A 21281-nucleotide genomic window follows, 5' to 3' on the forward strand; every position below is an offset into this window, starting at 1 on the left:
CGCCTGACAGCCTCGGTTCAGGGTGGAAAAAAACCACTTTTTATTTGAGCCCGAGCTGCAGGAGATCACCCTGAATCGGACCTACGATCAGTATTATCTGGGTCTTTCTATCTTTGTGAGGACTCTGTCGAGTTCAAGGTTGCCACCGGACCAAAAACACCCTAAAGTCACTAACTGACTCCTTCTAAAAACCTCCTGACCGTCTCATGAAACTAAATCAGGAGCTATAATCTCGGTCCAAACCCGGTTCAGTCACCCGGTTTTGAAGTCACTATCTGACCGCATCCAAAAACAAAATACTTCTGCCGTCTCGTATCGAGGAAAAAAAACAAAAAAACCAAAGAGGGAAACCTCAAATTCCAAACTGGAGCCCCGACCGGGCCGAGAAACCTCCGACCTCAGATTGTGACCCGAGGATGGAGAATCACGACCGACACCAGAAAACCTGAAAACCCAACCTGAAGCCTGAGATCAGATTACAAGAGATTTAAATAAAGAAAATCAGCAAATGAAGTCAGAAACAGGGTCCTTTGTTTGTTTGTTTGTTTAGTTAGTTATTTGTTTGTTTAGTTAGTTGTTTGTTTAGTCAGTTGTTTGTTTGGTTAGTTGTTTGTTTCGTTAGTTATTTGTTTGTTTGGTTAGTTGTTTGTTTGGTTAGTTATTTGTTTGTTTGGTTAGTTGTTTGTTTGTTGTTTAGGTAGTTGTTGTTTTTTTTGTTGTTTGTGTGTTTGGTCGGTTGGTTGATTGTTTGCTCAGATGGTTGGTTGGTTAATTATTTATTTGTTTGTTTTCAGTTGATCCACAAAAACACCGTCACACAGCTGCATCAGAGTCAATCATAAACAAAAAAACGAACTTCCTCCGTCATGTTTGTCTCATAAAATCAGCCAATCAAAAGGTTCCTTCCTAAAAACCGCTCCATTGTTTTCTCACAATCGTCCAATGAAGCGCCGAAGGACATCACCATGACAACCACAGACTGCAAGGTCTCCTCTTCATTGACACGTTGGTCATGAACCAACATTAAAACAAAGATTCACTGCAGTTGACAGGTGTCCGTTTACTTCTGATACTTCTTTCCCCGTCAGTTAAAGCTCCGCCTCTCCATCACAGTTGTTTCTATAGCAACCTGCTCAGGCTTTAAGGTAGGGTCAATAATTGAGTTAAAATGAGCTGACAGAAGAGAAGAAGGAGAACATGTCAAGGTTATCTAATAAATCTGACGTTCATATTTTTTTATTTAATCATTAATGTCCTTTTTTCACCTGTAGAAATGGACGTTCACACACAGCAACATCAAAATAATCATAAAAAAAATAATTGTTGCTTTTGGCGAGACATTAAATAAACGAGTTGTATTTTGTAAAATAAATAAAATATTCATCAAAACGAAGAAACGTGACGTCACGTGACCTCTGACCAGGTTTAAAAAAAACAAAAACAAAAACGGCCCTCTGGTTGGCTGAGCGGCTCCAGGTGAAGATGGCAGCTCGTGCGGCCGCTGTGCTTCCGCTGATGCTGCTGCTGAGCGGTTCGATGCTGCTCGGACCCTCCACCGGTTCCGGACCCCCTCCGGACCCTGAGCGGGGCAGGACGGAGCTGAGGCGCGTGCGCAGCCTCGCAACTCAGCCGCGTTACGGAGAGTGCTGGTCGCGAGCTCTGGAGCTCCTGGACACGCGCTGCAAGGACATGACATCAGAGGGCCAGAGCCTGATCGCGCTGCGGTTCGCTCACTGTCACCTGAGCAGGTAAAACATCCAGCTGTTCACCAACTACAGCGCACGTGGAGGGAAAAGAAACAAAACAGGAAGTAAATGAACTTAAACCAGATGGAAGTTATTTTATTGTTTCTGTATGTATATAAAAATATAAATGAAAAAGAGTCTCACCTGTTCCATCTAAATAAGCATCTCCCCGTTTGACAGCTCAGGCAGGGATTTCCCATCATGCCCTGAGGGGTCAGAGGTCAGCAGGTGTACGAGTGCCATGGACGTGGTGGCCTTTAACACCTACACAGAGTTCTTCACACACACTCACTCCATCTGCCACTTCCTGCAGTCTGAAGCCTGGCAGAGCCGAGCTGAAAGCAGCATGCACAGGTGAGCTGGCACAGGTGACCTCACCTACAGGTGAGCTGGCACACGTCCAGGTAAACAAACAGGTGTGTGTGTGTGTGTGTGTGTGTGTGTGTGTGTGTGTCAGGCTGACGGAGAGCTCAGCAGGTGTAGCTGAGCAGCTTCAGTCTACCAGAAAGATGGCTGAGGAACTGATTGAGGCCCAGAGCGCTGCCTTAGAGGCTCAACAGGAGATCCTGACCAATGGAGAGGAGCTGAGAGTCACCCTGAGAGACTCAACACAGGGTAAAAAAAACCAACACTATCACAACCTGAGAGACTCAACACAGGGTAAAAAAAACCAACACTATCACAACCTGAGAGACTCAACACAGGGTAAAAAAAAACAACAACACTGTCACAACCTGAGAGACTCAACACAGGGTAAAAAAACCAACACTATGACAACCTGAGAGACTCAACACAGGGTAAAAAAACCAATACTATGACAACCTGAGAGACTCAACACAGGGTAAAAAAAACCAACACTATTACAACCTGAGAGACTCAACATAGGGTAAAAAAACAACAACACTATTACAACCTGAGAGACTCAACACAGGGTAAAAAAACAACAACACTATCACAACCTGAGAGACTCAACACAGGGTAAAAAAAACCAACACTATCACAACCTGAGAGACTCAACACAGGGTAAAAAAAAAAAAAAACACTATCACAACCTGATAGACTCAACACAGGGTAAAAAAAAAAAAAAAACACTATCACAACCTGATAGACTCAACACAGGGTAAAAAAACAACAACACTATCACAACCTGAGAGACTCAACACAGGGTAATAAAATACACAGACAACCTGAGAGACTCCACACAGGGTAAAACACATTTATAAACAGCCTAAAAGACTTACTGCAGGTAAAACACAGTCATTCCTCGGAGAGTTTCTGCCCCCTGGTGGCAGCAGTCAGTCAGTGCTGCTTCGACCGGACGGCTCAGTGATGGTGTCGCCTCCCTCTCTCCACCCGTCGCCCTCTCAGGCCTGCGGTCAGTGTTCTCGGAGCTCAGCAGCGTCTCCAGGGAGCAGCAGGTGGCGCTGTCCGAGCTCTTCAACAGAGTTTCCTTCCTGCAGAGCTTCCTGCTGATGGAGGCTCACAGCCTGAGCTCCTGCTGCTACAATGCCGCTGCTCTCTGCACCTCCTTCCTTATCACCTCCACCCAGCGCTCCTCCAGGGCCAGGTAACTCCTCCCACCTCCACCCAGAGCCAGGTAACCCCTCCCACTTCCACCCAGAGCCAGGTAACCCCTCCCACTTCCACCCAGAGCCAGGTAACTCCCCCAGGTGAGGTGGAGGTGACTGGAGTTCACTTGTTTGTTGTTTTTACGTGTAATTAAAATGTGTGTGTGTGTGTGTAGGTTGGTGTTGTTGAGTTTGGTGTGTTTGAATTTCTACCTGGAGAGGAAGATCTACCAGTTTGTGATGAGCTCTGATCATCCAGAACACCAACACATGGTCAGTATGCTCACCCGAGACTCACCCGAGACTCACCCGAGACTCACCCGAGACTCACCCGAGACTCACCCGAGACTCACCTGTCGTACGTCACGAGGTCTCTCTGCGTGTTCCGTGTTCAGGAGCGCCTCTCCGTGTTGGTGTGCGTGTTGCGGCGGGTCACGGTGTGCGTCGGCGTGTGCGTTCTGCTGCTGGTGTGCGTGCGGTACCGAGATCCGGTCCAGCAGAGTCTCCAGGTGCTGCAGCAGCTTAGAGAGACGCAGAGGAGCCTGCAGGAGGCGCTGCAGCACGCAGGTGAGGAGGAAGGGGAAGTTCAGGGAAGCTGCCGAGAGCTCCGGACAGGTGAGCGAAGAGCTGGGCCGATGATCCGATCCGGTTTCTGTCTGCAGAGAGTTTAGCGGAGCGGCGGAAGACGACGGAGGACGTTCGGCTTCCTGTGAAGGTGAGAACGACGGAGTTCACCTGAACGTCACGCAGGTGAGTCGCGCTGGAGCTGCAGACTTGTGATTGCTGCGACCTGTCACGTGACTTTCAGAGATCAGTGAGCAGGAGAAGAGAGGAGGCGCTGAGGAGGAAGGAGGACAGAAGAGAAGAAGAGGAGGAGGAAGAGGAGGAGTCTCCGCCCACAAACAGCTCACACCTGTCTCACCTCTCGGACACAGGTGAGTCTCGTTAACGAGCAGCAGCGGATGTGAAGCCGCAGCCTCGTTCTCTTCGTGTTTTAACCGAGTGTTCGCTCTGCAGGTTCGAGAAACATTTCCCACAATGCCTCAGTGCAGAGTCCGGACAGGCGCCCTCGCCTCCCCTCCCACACCACCTCCACCTCCTCCCCTCTGGTCTACAGCATCCTGGTGGAGGACAAACAGGTGGGTTCTGATTCGGTTATTGATCCGTTATCAATATGTTTTCATTTCAACATCAATCAATCATTTCACATAAATTTGTCAGAATTCATGATAAAAATCTGAAAAACATTTTAGATATTTTTGCAGCTCTTTATATTGATTCAGACATTTTGTAGACATTTTGAATATTTGCTGGTGAATTTTTTTTTTTTTTTACATTTCTTTTGTTACTTGATTTTTTTTTTATAAATTTTTTTGAAATAATTTCAGACACTTTTTTTTTACATTTCTTCATTTTAATTTTATTTATTTGACATTTTGTTATTTCTGGACATTTTCATGTTTTGTTATGAATACGTTTCAGAAATAGTTTTTGCTCTCAGGCGCCTCCTGGTGGTTTCGGAGCTTTTCGTTAATACTTTGTCTTTTTTTTTAAGTCTTCGGCTCTGAACGGAAATCTGAAGGATTTGAACTGAACAGATTTTTCCTCTGCATGACCTCTGACCTTTGCTCTCCTGTCTCTTCTTTCTGTGTTCAGCCTCGGTACAGCCTGAGGAGCCGACGCTCGGAGACTCATCGTCTTCATCGCTGAAGGAAAGTTCAACGTTTATCATCTTCTGTTGGAAACTCGTTTTTAAATTTTTCGAAATGTCAATAAAACAGTTTTAGATTTTAAAATTCGTGTTGAACTGTTGTTCAGGTGTTTGTCACTGCCCCCTGCTGGACGTCGGCAGCAGCTGTCAGAAATCCTTCAGTCTGTTCAGTTTGAGGCAGCGAAACAAAACGGAGATAAAAATACTTCAAATCAATTGTGTCTGGTTTGATTGACAGGGCTGTAAGGCAGTCAGGTTTCCTGTATAGTTGGGCGGGGCATAGTGTCTCCTAGCTCCTCCCCCAGCACATCCAAATATGGTCACTTCTGGATCCAAACAACCAAGACAGTGAGGGATGATAATCTGGCAGCTCACAAACCGACAGTGACATCACTACTAGTTTGGAGCAGGAAGTGACCATATTTGGATGAGCCAGAGGGAGGAGCTAAGTGGTGGATCTGACCGTTCTGATTGGAAACCTGACGATACTACGTCCCGCCCACCGATAGCTGTAACCTGACTGCACCGCAGGCCTGTCAATCAAACAGACACGCCCCCAAAAACAGGTCTTCTTGAATCTTCTTTTCTAATGAATGAGGGATTATTTTCAGATGGACCTCCAGAAAACTAATAAGAAGGAGTGACTTTAGCTAACAACACCGAGATAACTGATGGACACATTTTATTCACTTTGGATTTGATGAGAGAAGTTGAATGGGAGTCTATGGAGCCGGAGGCTTTTTGGAGCCGACCTCTAGTGGCACTCGCTGGTATTGCAGCTGAAGACACTTCTGGATCAGAACCATTTTACAGACCTGAAGCTACGAACACTTTTATATCCAGTCTGCAGCTGCTGCTTGTTGTAAACGCAAGTCCCCTTGAACGAGAACTGGGGAGTCGCATTATCGCCACCTTCTGGCCAGTACCAGCGTAGCAGCGGTCAGACATGCTGTTATTTGTTTCCATCTTCTTGACGGGTAGTTTATTTATCATGTTTTACATTTTCCAACCACAGAAGATGTTTCTTGTTTAAGTTTTGGCAGGACATTGTGTCCTTATGAAACCAGCAGGGGGCAGCATTGGTGACGAGCTCAGCTGGAGGAAACGCTTTTGGACTTCTTGTTGGTCTGAAACGTGATCGTTGTTATGATTCCAGACTCTCAGCTCAGGAGGAGGGTGGAGCCCCCTGCTGGCCGACAGACTCCACTCACTTTGTTCTGAAACTTCACTTTAATGTTCCGGAGGAGTCACGAGGAGGAGACGCAGTGGAGCCGAGACTCAGAGAAAACAGGAAAAATAATAATAATTAAAAAAAAAAAAATCCTGCTGGAATTTTTCTCCACAGTTTTCCTTTTGCTTCGAATTTCAGCTTTAAAAAAAAAAAGAAAAAACAGAAAGAGAGAAAATGAGAAACAGACCGCAGAGAGGAGAGGAGAGGGAGGAGGGGAGCCAGTCTGGATCAGATGTCTGGAGGAGGAGGAGGAGGAGGAGGAGGAGTTGTGGTGTCGGTCTGCAGCGCAGATCAAACTTTCACACAAAAGCCCGGAGCTGCTGAGCAACGACCGACCAACCGACCGACCTTGTGTGTGTTTGGATAAACTGGAGCTGGAATGAAAGAGGAAAACTCCTTGGAGGGAGTTGAAGAGGAGCAGCAGCAGTAGGAGGAGGAGGAGGAGAAGTCTGGAAAAGTGGAGGCGCTCCTGCAGGAGGAGAGCTGAGTCGGCACATTCTGCAGACGACGTGGTGGATTTCAGGACTCAGAAGTTTTATTCTCCAGTTGTTTTTTTTTACTCCGATCCGAGCGGCCCGGTAGGAACTCCTGTGATTGTTTCCGTGGTTACGTGACGTGGAGATGGAGACGAGGAGATTCGGAACGTTGGGATTCCTGAAGGAGTGACGGGAAGAGAGGAGAGGAAGAGATGGGAGAGAGAGGAGGAGGATGATGAAGGGGGGGGACACACTTCTGACCTCTGCATGGCCTCAACCGGAGACCGAACCGCCAGAGACAACTAGAGACAACTAGAGACAATTAGAGACCACGAGAGACAACTAGAGACAACTAGAGACCACGAGAGACAACTAGAGACCACGAGAGACCACAAGAGACCACGAGAGACCACGAGAGATCAAACCGCCAAAGACCGAACTGCCAAAGACCAGATCGCCAGAGACTGCCAGAGACCACTAGAGACCACCAGAGATCAAACCGCCAAAGACCGAACTGCCAAAGACCACCAGAGACGATCAGAGACTGAACCGCCAAAGACTGAACCGCCAGAGATCACCAGAGATCACAAGAGATCGCTAGAGATCATTAGAGACTGCTAGAGACCAAATCTCCAGAAACTGAAGACTGAACTGCCTGAGATCAATCCACTGCAGACCGGACCAGCAGACTAAACCACCAGAGACCGGACCAGCAGACTAAACCACCAGAGATCGGACCAGCAGACTAAACCACCGGAGACCGGACCAGCAGACTAAACCACTGCAGACCGGACCAGCAGACTAAACCACCGGAGACCGGACCAGCAGACTAAACCACTGCAGACCGGACCAGCAGACTAAACCACCAGAAACCGGACCAGCAGACTAAACCACCAGAGATCGGACCAGCAGACTAATCCACTGGAGACTGGACCAGCAGACTAAACCACTGCAGACCGGACCAGCAGACTAAACCACTGCAGACCGGACCAGCAGACTAAACCACCAGAGACCGGACCAGCAGACTAAACCACCAGAGATCGGACCAGCAGACTAAACCACCGGAGACCGGACCAGCAGACTAAACCACTGCAGACCGGACCAGCAGACTAAACCACCAGAAACCGGACCAGCAGACTAATCCACTGGAGACTGGACCAGCAGACTAAACCACTGCAGACCGGACCAGCAGACTAAACCACTGCAGACCGGACCAGCAGACTAAACCACCGGAGACCGGACCAGCAGACTAAACCACCAGAGACCGGACCAGCAGACTAAACCACCAGAGAGCCTCAGCTGGAGTTTATTTTTCTGAATGGAGACTAAAGTGAAGCAGAAAAGTGATGCTGACTTCTGTATCTGTGTGGATCTCTGTGAACCTTTCAAAATAAGAGTCTGTTTTTAACATGAGAATGAACTGAATGACCGCAGACAATAAACGCTGACCTCTGACCTGCGAATAGGTGTGGAATAACGTACCCGCGCAGGTGTCGGCATGCAGCTGAACCGACCTCGCAGCGCCCTGCTCGGGTTCGGCCTCCCCCCTCCTCCTCCCCCTCCTCCTCCTCTTCCTCCTCCTCCCACATCCTTCTCCAGTCAGTTCAGCACCAAGAGGTTCTCCTACCACCTCAACACAACACCTCCACACAGCGGCAGCAGCGCCACCCGCAGGACAGGTGAGTGCACTGCAGCCTTTGAACACTTCTTTCTGGGGGCGGGGCTAACAGCTGGTTTTATTTGGACCTGGTTCAGAGTTGGTATGAATCTGATGAGGAGCCTCCTGGACGCCTTCCATTGGAAATCGCATTCTGTCTGAGTTGCGTCTCATTCTTTGAGTTGCGTCGCATTATGTTTGAGTTGCATCTAATTCTGTCTGAGTTGCGTGGCATTCTTTGAGTTGTGTCGCATTCTTTGAGTTGTGTCGTATTCTTTGAGTTGCGTGGCATTCTTTGAGTTGCGTGGCATTCTTTGAGTTGTGTCGCATTCTGTCTGAGTTGCGTCTCATCCTTTGAGTTGCGTCTCATCCTTTGAGTTGCGTCTCATCCTTTGAGTTGCGTCTCATTCTTTGAGTTGCGTCGCACTCTTTGAGTTGCGTCACATTCTGTCTGAGTTGCGTCTCATCCTTTGAGTTGCATCTCATTCTTTGAGTTGCGTCGCACTCTTTGAGTTGTCGCATTCTGTCTGAGTTGCGTCTAATTCTTTGAGTTGCGTCTCATTCTTTGAGTTGCGTCTAATTCTTTGAGTTGCGTCTCATTCTTTGAGTTGCGTCTAATTCTTTGAGTTGCGTCTCATTCTTTGAGTTGCGTCGCATTCTTTGAGTTGCGTCGCATTCTGTCTGAGTTGCATCTTATTCTGTCTGAGTTGCGTCGCATTCTTTGAGTTGGGTGGCATTCTTTGAGTTGCGTCGCATTCTGTCTGAGTTGCATCTTATTCTGTCTGAGTTGCGTCGCATTCTTTGAGTTGCGTCTCATTCTTTGAGTTGCGTCTCATTCTTTGAGTTGCGTCTCATTCTTTGAGTTGCGTCTCATTCTTTGAGTTGCGTCTCATTCTTTGAGTTGCGTGGCATTCTGTCTGAGTTGCGTCTCATTCTTTGAGTTGCGTCTCATTCTTTGAGTTGCGTGGCATTCTGTCTGACTTGCGTCTCCCTCTGTCACATTGCGTTGCATCCTGATGCGTCTCTTCGCATGCTATCGCTGTTGTTGCTCAGTGAAAAAAAATCCGGACATTCTTAAACAGACGTTTTTCATTCCACCAAATGAACGACATTAAAAAGGTTCATCTCTGCTTCTTCTTTCGTCTTTTTCGTCTTTAAGTTTGTTGCTGATGTTGAAACAGTTTCATGAACATTTTAACGGAACGTCAACCTCAGAAGTCCGAAACATAAAAACTCCTTTTCCTGTCGAACGTAATGAAACTGGTTCTTTTGTTTATCGTCACTGTGGACGAAGGCAAGAAACGGTTGAACGTCTTCGTTGCAGCTCGACGTTCAGTCTGAGACCGACGCTGTCATCTGTCCGACGGCTGATGATGATGATGATGATCTTCTTCATCACTTCAAGCTGTTGTATTGACTGATTGTTTGAAAACTCAGCATGACGTCTTGTTTTTCACCCTAAAACTCAAAACAAGTGGATTCACTGAAACAGAACCAGAGTGGTTCGGGTTCAATTTAATTCAATTTCATTTGATTTATATCGCACCCAAATCACAATACAGGTTATTTCATGGCACTTTAACACATTAAAGTACAAACATTATACAGACAAACCGTACAAGTCAACAATACCCACACAAACTAGGAGGGAAAAACTCTCTTTTAACGGGAAGAAACCCCAACCGGAAAGAAGCAGGCTGAGAGGTGGGCGGAGCTTCTGCCTCGACTGAGGGAACTGAATGAGAGGCAGAAAAATAAAAAACAATAAAACTATGGGAGAGAAAAAGCATGAAGTTAATGAGATGTGACGGTGAGACGTGAGTTATAGAGAGGAAAGAATCAGGTTCAGGTTCAGGTCTTTGGGTCTTTGGAGGTTTGTGGCTGAAGGTCAGAGACACACTTCATTACATTAGAGCGACTCTAATTCGATCTCTCTCTCTCTCTCTCGCCCTCTCTGAGGTCACGCAGGTCACATGATGTTTCCATGTTTAGAATCGATGGTTGAGAACCGTCATGTGATGCCGCCGCAGATTAAGCCAATGATACGAACACAAACACAGTGGCTCAGTGTGTGTGTGTGTGTGTGTGTGTGTGTGTGTGTGTGTGTGTGTGTTTGTGTTTGTGTGTGTGTTTGTGTTTGTTTATCTATCTTTGTGAGGACATGATGTCGGGTCTGGACGAGACCCTCAGAACCGGGTTTCAGTCTCAACGATTGCATTATGTCAACAAAATACAAATTTGTAGCTTTTGCATTCATTAATCGATAAATTACTCGATCTGTGCTTGTCAAAAATTGAAAGTGAATTTTCACTTAAATTCTTTCAGATCAGATAAATCAGATGTGAGTGATTTTTAAAGCTTTAAAAAGAACAATGGAGCGTTTGTTGATGCGACTGATCTCTGTGTGACGGATGCAGTCCATTAGTCAACGCGGTGAGTTGCGGTTTGAGCGAGCGAGGCAGGAAACCACAGACAGCGAGGCAGAGAGAGAGAGACATCGTGTTTCTGACACTTTGTGAAGTCGGATTCTTAGAAACGAGAAAATTCAATTGGAAGAACAGAGTTGCAGCTGTTTTGGTGCTTTTATTGTGAAAGGACGGGAACAGGATGAACATATTTCAATTTTTTGACAGAGCAGACGGTTTCTGTTCCTCACCGACTCGTAATTGCGGGATTTATAGTTTATTTATAACCTGCAATGATCAAAACAAACTCTGAAATGAGGCTAATATTGAGAAGAAGCTAATAAAATGTTTCCAGACCAGATTAGATATTTATGCTGAGTATATAAAAGAGTTCGTAGCTTCCGGTTCTGAAAAATGAGGCCTTAAGCTGCAATACCAGCAAGTGCCACTAGTGGAAGCTACGAACTCTTTTATATCCAAAAAGCCTCCGGCTCCATAGACTCCCATTCAACTTCTCTCATCAAATCCAAAGTGAATAAAATGTGTCCATCAGTTATCTCGGTGTTGTTAGCTAAAGTCACTCCTTCTTATTAGTTTTCTGGAGGTCCATCTGAAAATAATCCCTCATTCATTAGAAAAGAAGATTCAAGAAGACCTGTTTTTGGGGGCGTGTCTGTTTGATTGACAGGCCTGTGGTGCAGTCAGGTTACAGCTATCGGTGGGCGGGACGTAGTATCGTCAGGTTTCCAATCAGATCAATCAGATCCACCGCTTAGCTCCTCCCTTCTAGCTCATCCAAATATGGTCACTTCCTGCTCCGACTGGCAAAGATGGTGACGGACAGAATCTGAACTGGAGGATTCGTAACGTTCATAAAACACGTTGTGTTTTCCTGACGATATCAAGCCTCTTGAGTATTTACCAGTTTGGTATCATCACCCAAATCAGAACCAGCCTTCAGAACCGGGTCCAAGCACAGAACTTGGAGTCAGGACGTGGTTAGCCTAGCCTAGCCTAGCATAAAGACGGTAAGCAAAAGGGGAAACTATGACACATGGCTTCTGTCTGAAGCTCCGCCTCCTGTATATCTGTTTGTTAAGAGTGGTGTGAGGGAGTTCAAATGTTACGAAGCCCCTCCTCCCCCCCTCTTCCCATCCTCTTACCCAGCATGCCATGCAGCACTGACAGATATGAGCAGATATGAATGAAGAGCTGGGGGTTAAAAATAGACGACAGATTCAGCTGCTGAACCAGGAACGATAAACCTCGAGGTGTGTGTGTGCGCGTGCTGGTACGCCTATCTTTGCGGGGACCGACGTCAAGTTTGAGACCTTGTGATGACGTTTGTGGAGAGTGAGGACTTCTGGGTTCGGGACGGACTTTTGAAGGGGATGTTTGAGGGTCCAGACGTTTACATTCAGTGTTCAGAGTCCTGGTAATTCACCACGAGACTCAAGGTCCTCATGCTGATAGAAAGACAAACATGTGTGTGTTGGCTCATCACGTACTGACAGATGGACGGTCCTACTGCTGATGAAGTTTCTACTCTCGTTGCTACTCATGTTTTACAGTTTCTAGTGTTTCTACTTTTTTGTCCAAATCATCATCATTTCTACGGTCGTTCTTACGACATTTTCTGCTCTTGATTTTGTCGATTTTCTTTTTTATTATTTAACACCATACAGACACAGTTTACACACAGATATACAGTACAACAGATGTGAGGTCACAGACTGGATATAAAAGTGTTCGTAGCTTCAGGTCTGTAAAATGGTTCTGATCCAGAAGTGTCTTCAGCTGCAATACCAGCGAGTGCCACTAGAGGTCGGCTCCTAAAAGCCTCCGGCTCCATAGACTCCCATTCAACTTCTCTCATCAAATCCAAAGTGAATAAAATGTGTCCATCAGTTATCTCGGTGTTGTTAGCTAAAGTCACTCCTTCTTATTAGTTTTCTGGAGGTCCATCTGAAAATAATCCCTCATTCATTAGAAAAGAAGATTCAACAAGACCTGTCATAGACCTGTGTTACATTTCATACTTCCCCTCCCTCCTCACTTCCTGTCTGCCGCTTCACTCCCAGCTGTTCCATAAATGGTTAAACAACCCCCCACTAAAGAAAATAGAAATAAACATGTGTCAGCTGCTTCCTGAATCTGTTCTGAGTTCTGGACGACTAACAGCTGAAGTCTGAGCGGAGACATCCGAAGTGTCCTCCCTCCACTCACGTGTCCCCGGGGGGACGAACGGACGAGCTCAGCTCTCTGTAGGTCACTGGGTCGCTCACTGTAGCTGCGGGGGAGGGGAGGTCAGAGGTCAGAGGTCAGCCTGTAGTTTTTATCTCCTCCCCTGCCAGATGAATAAGAGGGTATGTGTGTGTTTACTGTGTCTGTATTTGGGGTGCGTTTTTTTTTCCGCCACACGAGACAGCGCCGTTTTATGCCTCATGCCTCCACAGACGGGTGGAGTTTAACTGCCTCCTGGCGCATGTAACCCAAGGGTGTGTTTGATTTGTTGATCAACAGTCGAAACTCTCTTCCTCCATCGTTTTACAGCTCCCGGGGCGTGTTTGTTTTATATAACACCGATGTGGGTGTGTTTGCTTCAAGCTCAGATACCGGGGAGGCCTGAGGGGTGTGTTTGTTTTGATCACCCTGTCTGTTCATCTGTTTCAGCAGCACAGTAACAGGGATGTTTCTTTTTATCATGTGGTGACCCAGCTGTGGGGTGGAGTTGAAATTAACTCTGCAGTGTTCTGCTCAGGAGCGCTTGTTTTACTACAGGGAGCAGCCTGAGGAGCATGACAGACTAATTTAATAAAAAAAAAAAAAAAAAAAAAAAAAAAAATTAAATTAAATCCTTGTTTTCCCTGTGGAAGATGTGTTTATGTTTAGCAGGATGTGAGTAGAAGAGAGGCGCTGGTTTTCTCGTGTGCAGCCCTTTTGGGGGACCATTTCCTGTCCTCCACGTCCCTCTGTGGTTTAAGAAGCATATTTTTATTTTTATCCTTTATAAGGAGGAGCCAGCGGTGGATCTGACTGATCTGATTGGAAACCATGACGATGCTATGTCCCGGGATTATTTTCAGATGGACCTCCAGAAAACTAATAAGAAGGAGTGACTTTAGCTAACAACACCGAGATAACTGATGGACACATTTTATTCACTTTGGATTTGATGAGAGAAGTTGAATGGGAGTCTATGGAGCCGGAGGCTTTTTGGAGCCGACCTCTAGTGGCACTCGCTGGTATTGCAGCTGAAGACACTTCTGGATCGGGACCATTTTTCAGACTTGGAAACGGTTGGCTTATTTGCCTACATTTCCCAGCATGCATTGCAGTAGAGTTATATAAAAAAAAAAAAAGATACATTTTCAGATAAATTTTCCCCAGAAAATAAATCTGAGCTCATTTGGAAACAGATCTGAGTTATATTTAATATATTTTACTTGAGTGTAATTTCACCAAGTAGTTATGGTCCCAGTACATTTTTAAAAAAAAACAAAGAAAAGAAACTCCAACAAGTGAAAAACAATCATCATAAATTCAATAACAGAAAGAACTTGAAGGATAAAATAAATAATTGAGCAACATGTGACTTTAACATTCAGTAAATGAACAGAAAATATAGAATGTGTCTCTGTTTAGTTAAATTAGATTAAAACTCAAAAGGCTACTGAAATTTTTTGCCTTGAAAATTTGAGTTTTTTCTGTGTTTTCTTGTTTTTTAACAGTGTAGTTCGACCTGTTGTTGTCTTCATTCTGAACTCTGCTGGTTTTCCACTTCAGTGTTTCCAGGTGTCCTGCAGACGTTTAAAAGGCGTCTGAAGTCTTTCGTGTCTCCTGAAGGAGCCGCGAGACGTCTGAACGCTGAAAACCAGCAGTTTGAAGTCAAACAATCTGCTGGTGGAAAGAAAAGATTTGAGAGATTCTGTGTTCGAAAAATGAGCCAAAAAATAAATCATCAATTAATCAACTAATTGTTTCACTTCGGAGGATCTGAATATTTTTTGGATCAGTAATAAGAAAATATATGCAAACATTAATGTACATTAATCATGAATTTACCTTTCTGTTAGTTAGAAACAATCAGTGATCGAAGGTTGAGCCCTGAGGTGCTCCAGATTTAACATACGATCCAGAACCAGTCCAGAACAAAATCCAGTCTAAAACCAAAGCCAGAACAAGTTCTGAACAAGTCAGAAACTGGTCCTAAAACTAGGTCCAAAACCAGAGTCCTACTCTCGGCATCACGGATCCGTCTGGGACGACATGAAGTGACAGAAGACGCCGAGTCGGACTAAATCCACAGAAGAACAAACTGTATACAAGTTCTCCAAGATTCTCCAAATACGGTCCAAAACCTCGAGACTGAAACCAAACCAAAACCCAGTTCTGCACTATCTCCAACACCAGTCCAAAACCGAGTCCAGAACCAACTCTGATCCAGTCTGAAACCAAACCAAAGACCATTTTCTGAACTACGTCCAAAGACGGGTTCGATACCAGTCTACGACCGCATCTGAAACAAACTCAGAACCGATCAAAGTCCAAGTCCAGAACTCGTCCTAAACATGTCTAAAAAAGCGATTTCCTGCAGATGTTGTTCCAGATTGTTTCCAGATGTGATTTGGATCTGATTTCATTTCACGTGTTTGTTTGTTTTTTTTTGTTTTTTTTACAGTCCAGACTTTTTTTTTTTTATGAATCCGGATCCAATATAGAAACCGGATCTGGATCTGAACCGGGTTCTGACTTCATATCTCTGCAGGTTGTGTTTCCCGGATGGTGATCAATCACCGTATTCTGATGAATTCACACATTTTTTTATTACTGTCACCTCCACTCTCTGTAGCCCCCCCCCCCCCCCCCCCCCCCCACACACACACACACACAGCCCCGCCGCCTCCTAATTTGTTGTCAAGGAAACCAAAATGGAGGAGAGAGAGAGGGAGCATCTCTCTCTCTCGTTCTCATCCCCCCTCCCCCTCCCCTCTCTGCCGCCGCCCGCCGCTCACACACCGGGCAGCCCTCTGAGTCAAACCGAGCGGATCTAACCTACTTATCCGTCCTGAAGCAGCAGCAGCAGCAGCCGGTCGGTCTGCTGTCGGTCCGGACCGTCCGTGTGTGTGTGTGTGTGTCTGCGGGGGTCCGAACCGGTCCGGCTCGTGCCTGCCTGCCTGCCTGTCTGTCTGTCTGTCTGTGTGTGTGTGTGTGTGTGTGTGTGTGTGTGCGCGCGCGCGCGTGTGTGTGTGTGTGTGTGTGTGTGTGTGTGTGTGTGTGTGTGTGTGTGACCCGGTTTCTTTCTCCTGCTGTGGACCGGGAGAGCCGCTCTCTCCCCGCACCAACATTTTCTTTAATGACCGGATTTGTGTTCTGCTGCGCGATGTACATGGACAGAAGCAGCCTGACCAGGGGTGAGTCTCCGCCGCACGTTACCCCCCCCCCCCCACACCGACATCTGCACCGCGTGCATACACACACACACACACGGGCGCGCGCGACACACGCACAGCAGCTGGCCTCGTTTCACCACCAGCGCGTTGATTTTTACATTTAAAATTTGTTTGAGCAGAAATATTAAGATTGAGCAGAATGAATCCCGGTGATGGAGAAGGGGATGGGGGCGTGGGGAGGCGTGGGGGGGGGGGGGGCGGGAAGAGGGATTTTTGGAATGACATACGCGCGCCCGCTGCTCACCAGGCTTGCCGCGCACGCGCACACACTGACCGACATCTCGCCGCAGTGAATGTAGGCTAGTATGGCTGCGCGATATTACTGCGTCTGCCAGATGTGTGTGTGTGTGTGGGGGGGGGGGGAGGGGGGGGGGTCTCACGTCAGCTGGAACATCGGCGTTCACGTGACCTCTGCTGCTGCCGATGGCTGTCTAATGATCCGACAGATGTCAATCCGATCGATATCTGCCATCAGCAGGAACATCAGACGGACAGCAGCCGATCCGCGCGCGTGCGTGATTTCATCGATGGACTCTGATCCATCGGATGTGTCTGAATATCAGGACTGGTTCTTGTGTGTTGGGTTCGTCTCTGCAGACAGACGGACACACCCCCTCCCCACACACACACACACACACACACACACACACACACACACACACACACACACACACTGCAGATGGAGCAGCTGAATTCTGTATTCCAGCACAAGAACCGTTTCAGAACCAGTAAAAAGGAACCCTGTGACATCTTTTAAAAGGGGGGCGTCGAGAACGTCAACCAGCAGAACCAGTTAATAGAACCTCCAGAACCAGAGACGAACATCCTGCGTTATTCTCTTTCGTCGCAGTGGTACCGGCTTTAAATCTGTTTTTTTTTTTTTTTTGGGGGGGGGGGGCTTCATCGCTCCTCAGCGTGCAGGCTGCATGCTCGGAGGTCGTCCTGGTCGTTTCCTGCTGCGACGGGAAGTAGTCAATTTTATTCCAAATTCTGTGTGAGGTCCAGTTCCAGTTTCAGACCCGGTGAGGACTTCCTGTCTGGACATCCTGCCTGGACTTCCTGTCTAGTCCGAGGGGTTCAGGTGTGAAGCTGGTTTAGTTGGGTCAGCGTTTCTGGGGGACGTGTCACGTGACCGAGCGTCTTCACAAAGGTAGAAGTTTGATTTAGACGGTCTTGTTCTGGTCTGAGATGTGTGTGTGTCGGGTGTGTATCAGGTGTGTATCAGGTGTGTGTCGGGTGTGTGTCAGGTGTGTGTCGGGTGTGTGTCGGGTGTGTATCAGGTGTGTATCAGGTGTGTGTCGGGTGTGTGTCAGGTGTGTGTCAGGTGTGTGTCAGGTGTGTGTCGGGTGTGTATCAGGTGTGTGTCAGGTGTGTGTCGGGTGTGTGTCAGGTGTGTATCAGGTGTGTATCAGGTGTGTATCGGGTGTGTGTCAGGTGTGTGTCGGGTGTGTGTCGGGTGTGTGTCGGGTGTGTATCAGGTGTGTATCAGGTGTGTGTCAGGTGTGTGTCAGGTGTGTATCGGGTGTGTGTCGGGTGTGTATCAGGTGTGTATCAGGTGTGTGTCAGGTGTGTGTCAGGTGTGTATCGGGTGTGTATCAGGTGTGTGTGTCGAGTGTGTGTCAGGTGTGTATCAGGTGTGTGTGTCGGGTGTGTATCGGGTGTGTGTGTCAGGTGTGTGTCAGGTGTGTGTGTCGGGTGTGTATCAGGTGTGTGTGTCAGGTGTGTGTGTCGAGTGTGTGTCAGGTGTGTATCAGGTGTGTGTCGGGTGTGTGTCGAGTGTGTGTCAGGTGTGTATCAGGTGTGTGTGTCGAGTGTGTGTCAGGTGTGTGTCAGGTGTGTATCAGGTGTGTGTGTCGAGTGTGTGTCAGGTGTGTATCAGGTGTGTGTGTCGGGTGTGTATCGGGTGTGTGTGTCAGGTGTGTGTCGGGTGTGTGTGTCAGGTGTGTGTCAGGTGTGTGTCGGGTGTGTGTGTCAGGTGTGTGTGTCGGGTGTGTGTGTCAGGTGTGTGTCAGGTGTGTCAGCAGGTGTTTTTCGATGCAGGTTGGGGTTGTGTTAGCCTAGCTTAGCACGAAGACTTGATGCAGAGGTAAAACTGTCGTCTTGTTTCTCTGTGGAAGGAAGAAGGATGTGGCCTTTTAATTTGAAATTATTACAGGAAGTTGCAGGCCGAGCTGTGATAGGATGCAGCCCATAAAAATTCCCTCAGCTGAGTGTCAGGAAAAAAAAAAAAGAATCTCTGAATTTTTCTGTGAAGTTGAATTTCATGGAAAACTTTCTGCAGGAACAACGTTGTTGTTGTTGTTGTTGTTTGTGTGTTTGTGTGTTTTCATGTTGAAAAACATCAAATGTCTGCTGAAAAAAATTTGACCTATCAGCTCGTTAATCTGTTTATGGACCCACCTGTCTGTCTGTCTGCCTGTCTGTCTGCCTGCCTGTCTGTCTGCCTGTCTGTCTGTCTGTCTGTCTGCCTGCCTGTCTGTCTGCCTGTCTGTCTGCCTGCCTGTCTGTCTGCCTGCCTGCCTGTCTGCCACCGACTGAACACCCGATCACATCACATCAACCTGACTGATGTCCTAGTGAACTACAGAACAACCATCAAAAATGATAAGTAGAACATCTTTAAGAACCCTTAGAACCGTATCAATGACAAGTAGAACATCTTTAAGAACCCTTAGAACCGTATCAATGACAAGTAGAACATCTTAAAGAACCCTTAGAACCGTATCAATGACAAGTAGAACATCTTAAAGAACCCTTAGAACCGTATCAATGACAAGTAGAACATCTTTAAGAACCCTTAGAACCGTATCAATGACTAGTAGAACATCTTAAAGAACCCTTAGAACCGTATCAATGACTAGTAGAACATCTTTAAGAACCCTTAGAACCGTATCAATGACAAGTAGAACATCTTAAAGAACCCTTAGAACCGTATCAATGACAAGTAGAACATCTTAAAGAACCCTTAGAACCGTATCAATGACTAGTAGAACATCTTTAAGAACCCTTAGAACCGTATCAATGACAAGTAGAACATCTTTAAGAACCCTTAGAACCGTATCAATGATAAGGATGTGATGAACATCAGATTTAAGGTGTGTTGGTGTTGCAGGTGTGCAGGGGATTGTGGGTAATGTAGTTTGGAGAGTTTCCGGCTGAAACGAATCATTTCCAGTCTGTCGCTTCAACGCCGGCGGCTGCTGAGCTTCATAAAAAAAACAGTCAAACATCTGCTCCACATCAGCCTGTTGATGTTTTCCCATGACCTCCCAAACACACACACACACACACACAACACACACACACACACACACACACACACACTTCTATATTTAACTTCATTCATGCTCACAGCGCTCGTTGCCGTTAATACGACTGATTCATTTTATTTATTTTAAAGGCACTACGTCACATTTCGGTTCCTCAGATACAGAAACATGCAAATTAATAGGAAATATATAAAATAATTCACATAATAACGTCAAAAAACAAATGATTACTGCAAGCAAATGATAGAACATGATAACATTAAAACATCAAAGATCTTCTTATAGAAAAATGTAAACTTGTGAAAAATGAGGCTAAAATATTCAATAAATAATAAAAACCCTCATTAAAAATACTGAAAATACAAACAAATTAAAACTTGTTTATATCTGACATTTTGATTGAGTCTGCAGGTTCTCATGTTGTTTTTTGACAGTTTGACCTTTTTACGATGCAGATTTTCTACGTCAATCAATGTTCTGATGCTGAGGTCAGAGGTCAGAGGGCAGAGGGCATGACAGTCGTCCAAGTTCGATATTTTTCTTCATGAATATTCAATCACCTGAGAGGAGAAGAAACAGCGACTCAGCAGAAAAACTGAATATCATAACTCCCCCTTCAACCTGAAATCCTAACATAATACAACAGGAAATGCTTTTCTTTTGCCACCATGTGGGTGTGGCATGTCTGACTCCTCCTCCTCCTCCTCAGGTCCCTCCTCCTCCTCCAGTCCCAGCTTGGTGACAAAGAGCCTGTCTCTGGAGCCGTCCTGCTCGCCTTGCGGGCACCAGGAGACGCTGGATGCCGACGCCCCCCAGCAGCCGAGCTCCGACCCGGGGCCCCGCTGCTCCACATCGGGCCCCGCCTCCCTCGAGGGAGGGGCGGAGCCGGCAGAGCGTCGCGGCTCTGCGAACGGGCTGCTGCTGGTGAATGACACGGGCCCGCCGGAGCTCCCGGTTACCACGACGCCGCCGAGCAAGAGCAGGCCGCCGCTGCCGGGGCCGAAACCTCAGGGTGAACGTCCAATCAGCACATCTTGTTTCTAAGAACTTTCATGACGTCATTACAAACCTTAACCTGTGACTCCGCCCTCCACAGTGCCCCCAAAGCCCCCACACCTTCAGCAGCAGGCGGGGGTGTCGAGGACACGCCCCCGAGCTCCAGAAAAGCCGCTCCCCCCTCCGCCGCCCTGCAGGCCCCTCCCATCGGACCCTCGGGGGGGGCGGACTCCGCCCATCCGCGCCGAGGGCACCGCCTCCCCGACGTGCGTGCTGTCGCTCATCGAGAAGTTTGAGCGGTGAGTTCTGATTGGTCAGAAGGAGGAGTGATATCATGGCGCGTCTGTTATTGTTTGTTTATTATGTTTGTTGTTGTTTTGTTTACAGGGAGCAGATCATCGTGGTTCCCGACATCACTGGGGGCGCTCTGTGTCCCCGCCTCCCCGACTCCTCCTCCTCCTCCCGACCTTCGTCACCGCCGTCATCGTCATCACCTGCCCCTCCCCCGCCTGACGAGGACACGCCCTCTGAGCTCACGGGTCATGATGACATCACACAGGTGGGCGAAGGTGAGGAAGCAGAGGGTGACCTCCACGACGACGACGACGACGACGACGACGAAGAGCTGGCGGCGGCGTGTTGTGACGACTTCCATCAGAAGCGTCTGTCCATGGAGTCGGGTTACAGCCCCTCAGAGAAACACCTGGAGGACGACGTGGTTGCCGTGGAAATGAGAGAGCAACTGCAGCAGCAGCAGCAGCCGCCGCCGG

General features: G+C 47.2%; 2 protein-coding genes across 3 annotated transcripts in view; both read left to right on the plus strand.

Moving 5' to 3' along the window:
- The first annotated feature begins 1482 nt into the window (after positions 1-1482).
- LOC138215533 (uncharacterized) lies at positions 1483-5070 on the plus strand. The gene is made up of 9 exons (XM_069177754.1): positions 1483-1748; positions 1926-2099; positions 2203-2450; positions 3114-3312; positions 3573-3880; positions 3976-4028; positions 4122-4248; positions 4331-4452; positions 4970-5070. Exons 1-9 carry the CDS (start codon positions 1483-1485, stop codon positions 5021-5023), a joined length of 1551 nt encoding a protein of 516 aa, XP_069033855.1. The 3' UTR covers positions 5024-5070.
- Positions 5071-6561: 1491 nt separating this feature from the next.
- The window catches only part of fgd1 (FYVE, RhoGEF and PH domain containing 1), a 29419-nt gene continuing 14699 nt past the window's right edge, over positions 6562-21281 (plus strand). Inside the window, exons 1-4 of one of the 2 annotated variants that reach the window (XM_069177706.1) lie at positions 6562-8410; positions 20225-20527; positions 20612-20810; positions 20899-21281. The exon at positions 20899-21281 is cut by the window's right edge and continues 368 nt beyond it. In XM_069177706.1, the coding sequence (XP_069033807.1) occupies positions 8230-8410; positions 20225-20527; positions 20612-20810; positions 20899-21281 (1066 nt within the window). In that variant the 5' untranslated portion in view covers positions 6562-8229. Of the gene's footprint in view, positions 8411-15783; positions 16208-20224; positions 20528-20611; positions 20811-20898 lie in introns of those variants that run through there. The other variant, XM_069177707.1, reaches the window with a different exon arrangement.

This window comes from Embiotoca jacksoni, unplaced genomic scaffold (assembly GCF_022577435.1).
Source record: "Embiotoca jacksoni isolate LCO1_2020_lvr unplaced genomic scaffold, fEmbJac1.0.p SCAF_77, whole genome shotgun sequence".
Classification (NCBI taxonomy): Eukaryota; Metazoa; Chordata; class Actinopteri; family Embiotocidae; genus Embiotoca; species Embiotoca jacksoni.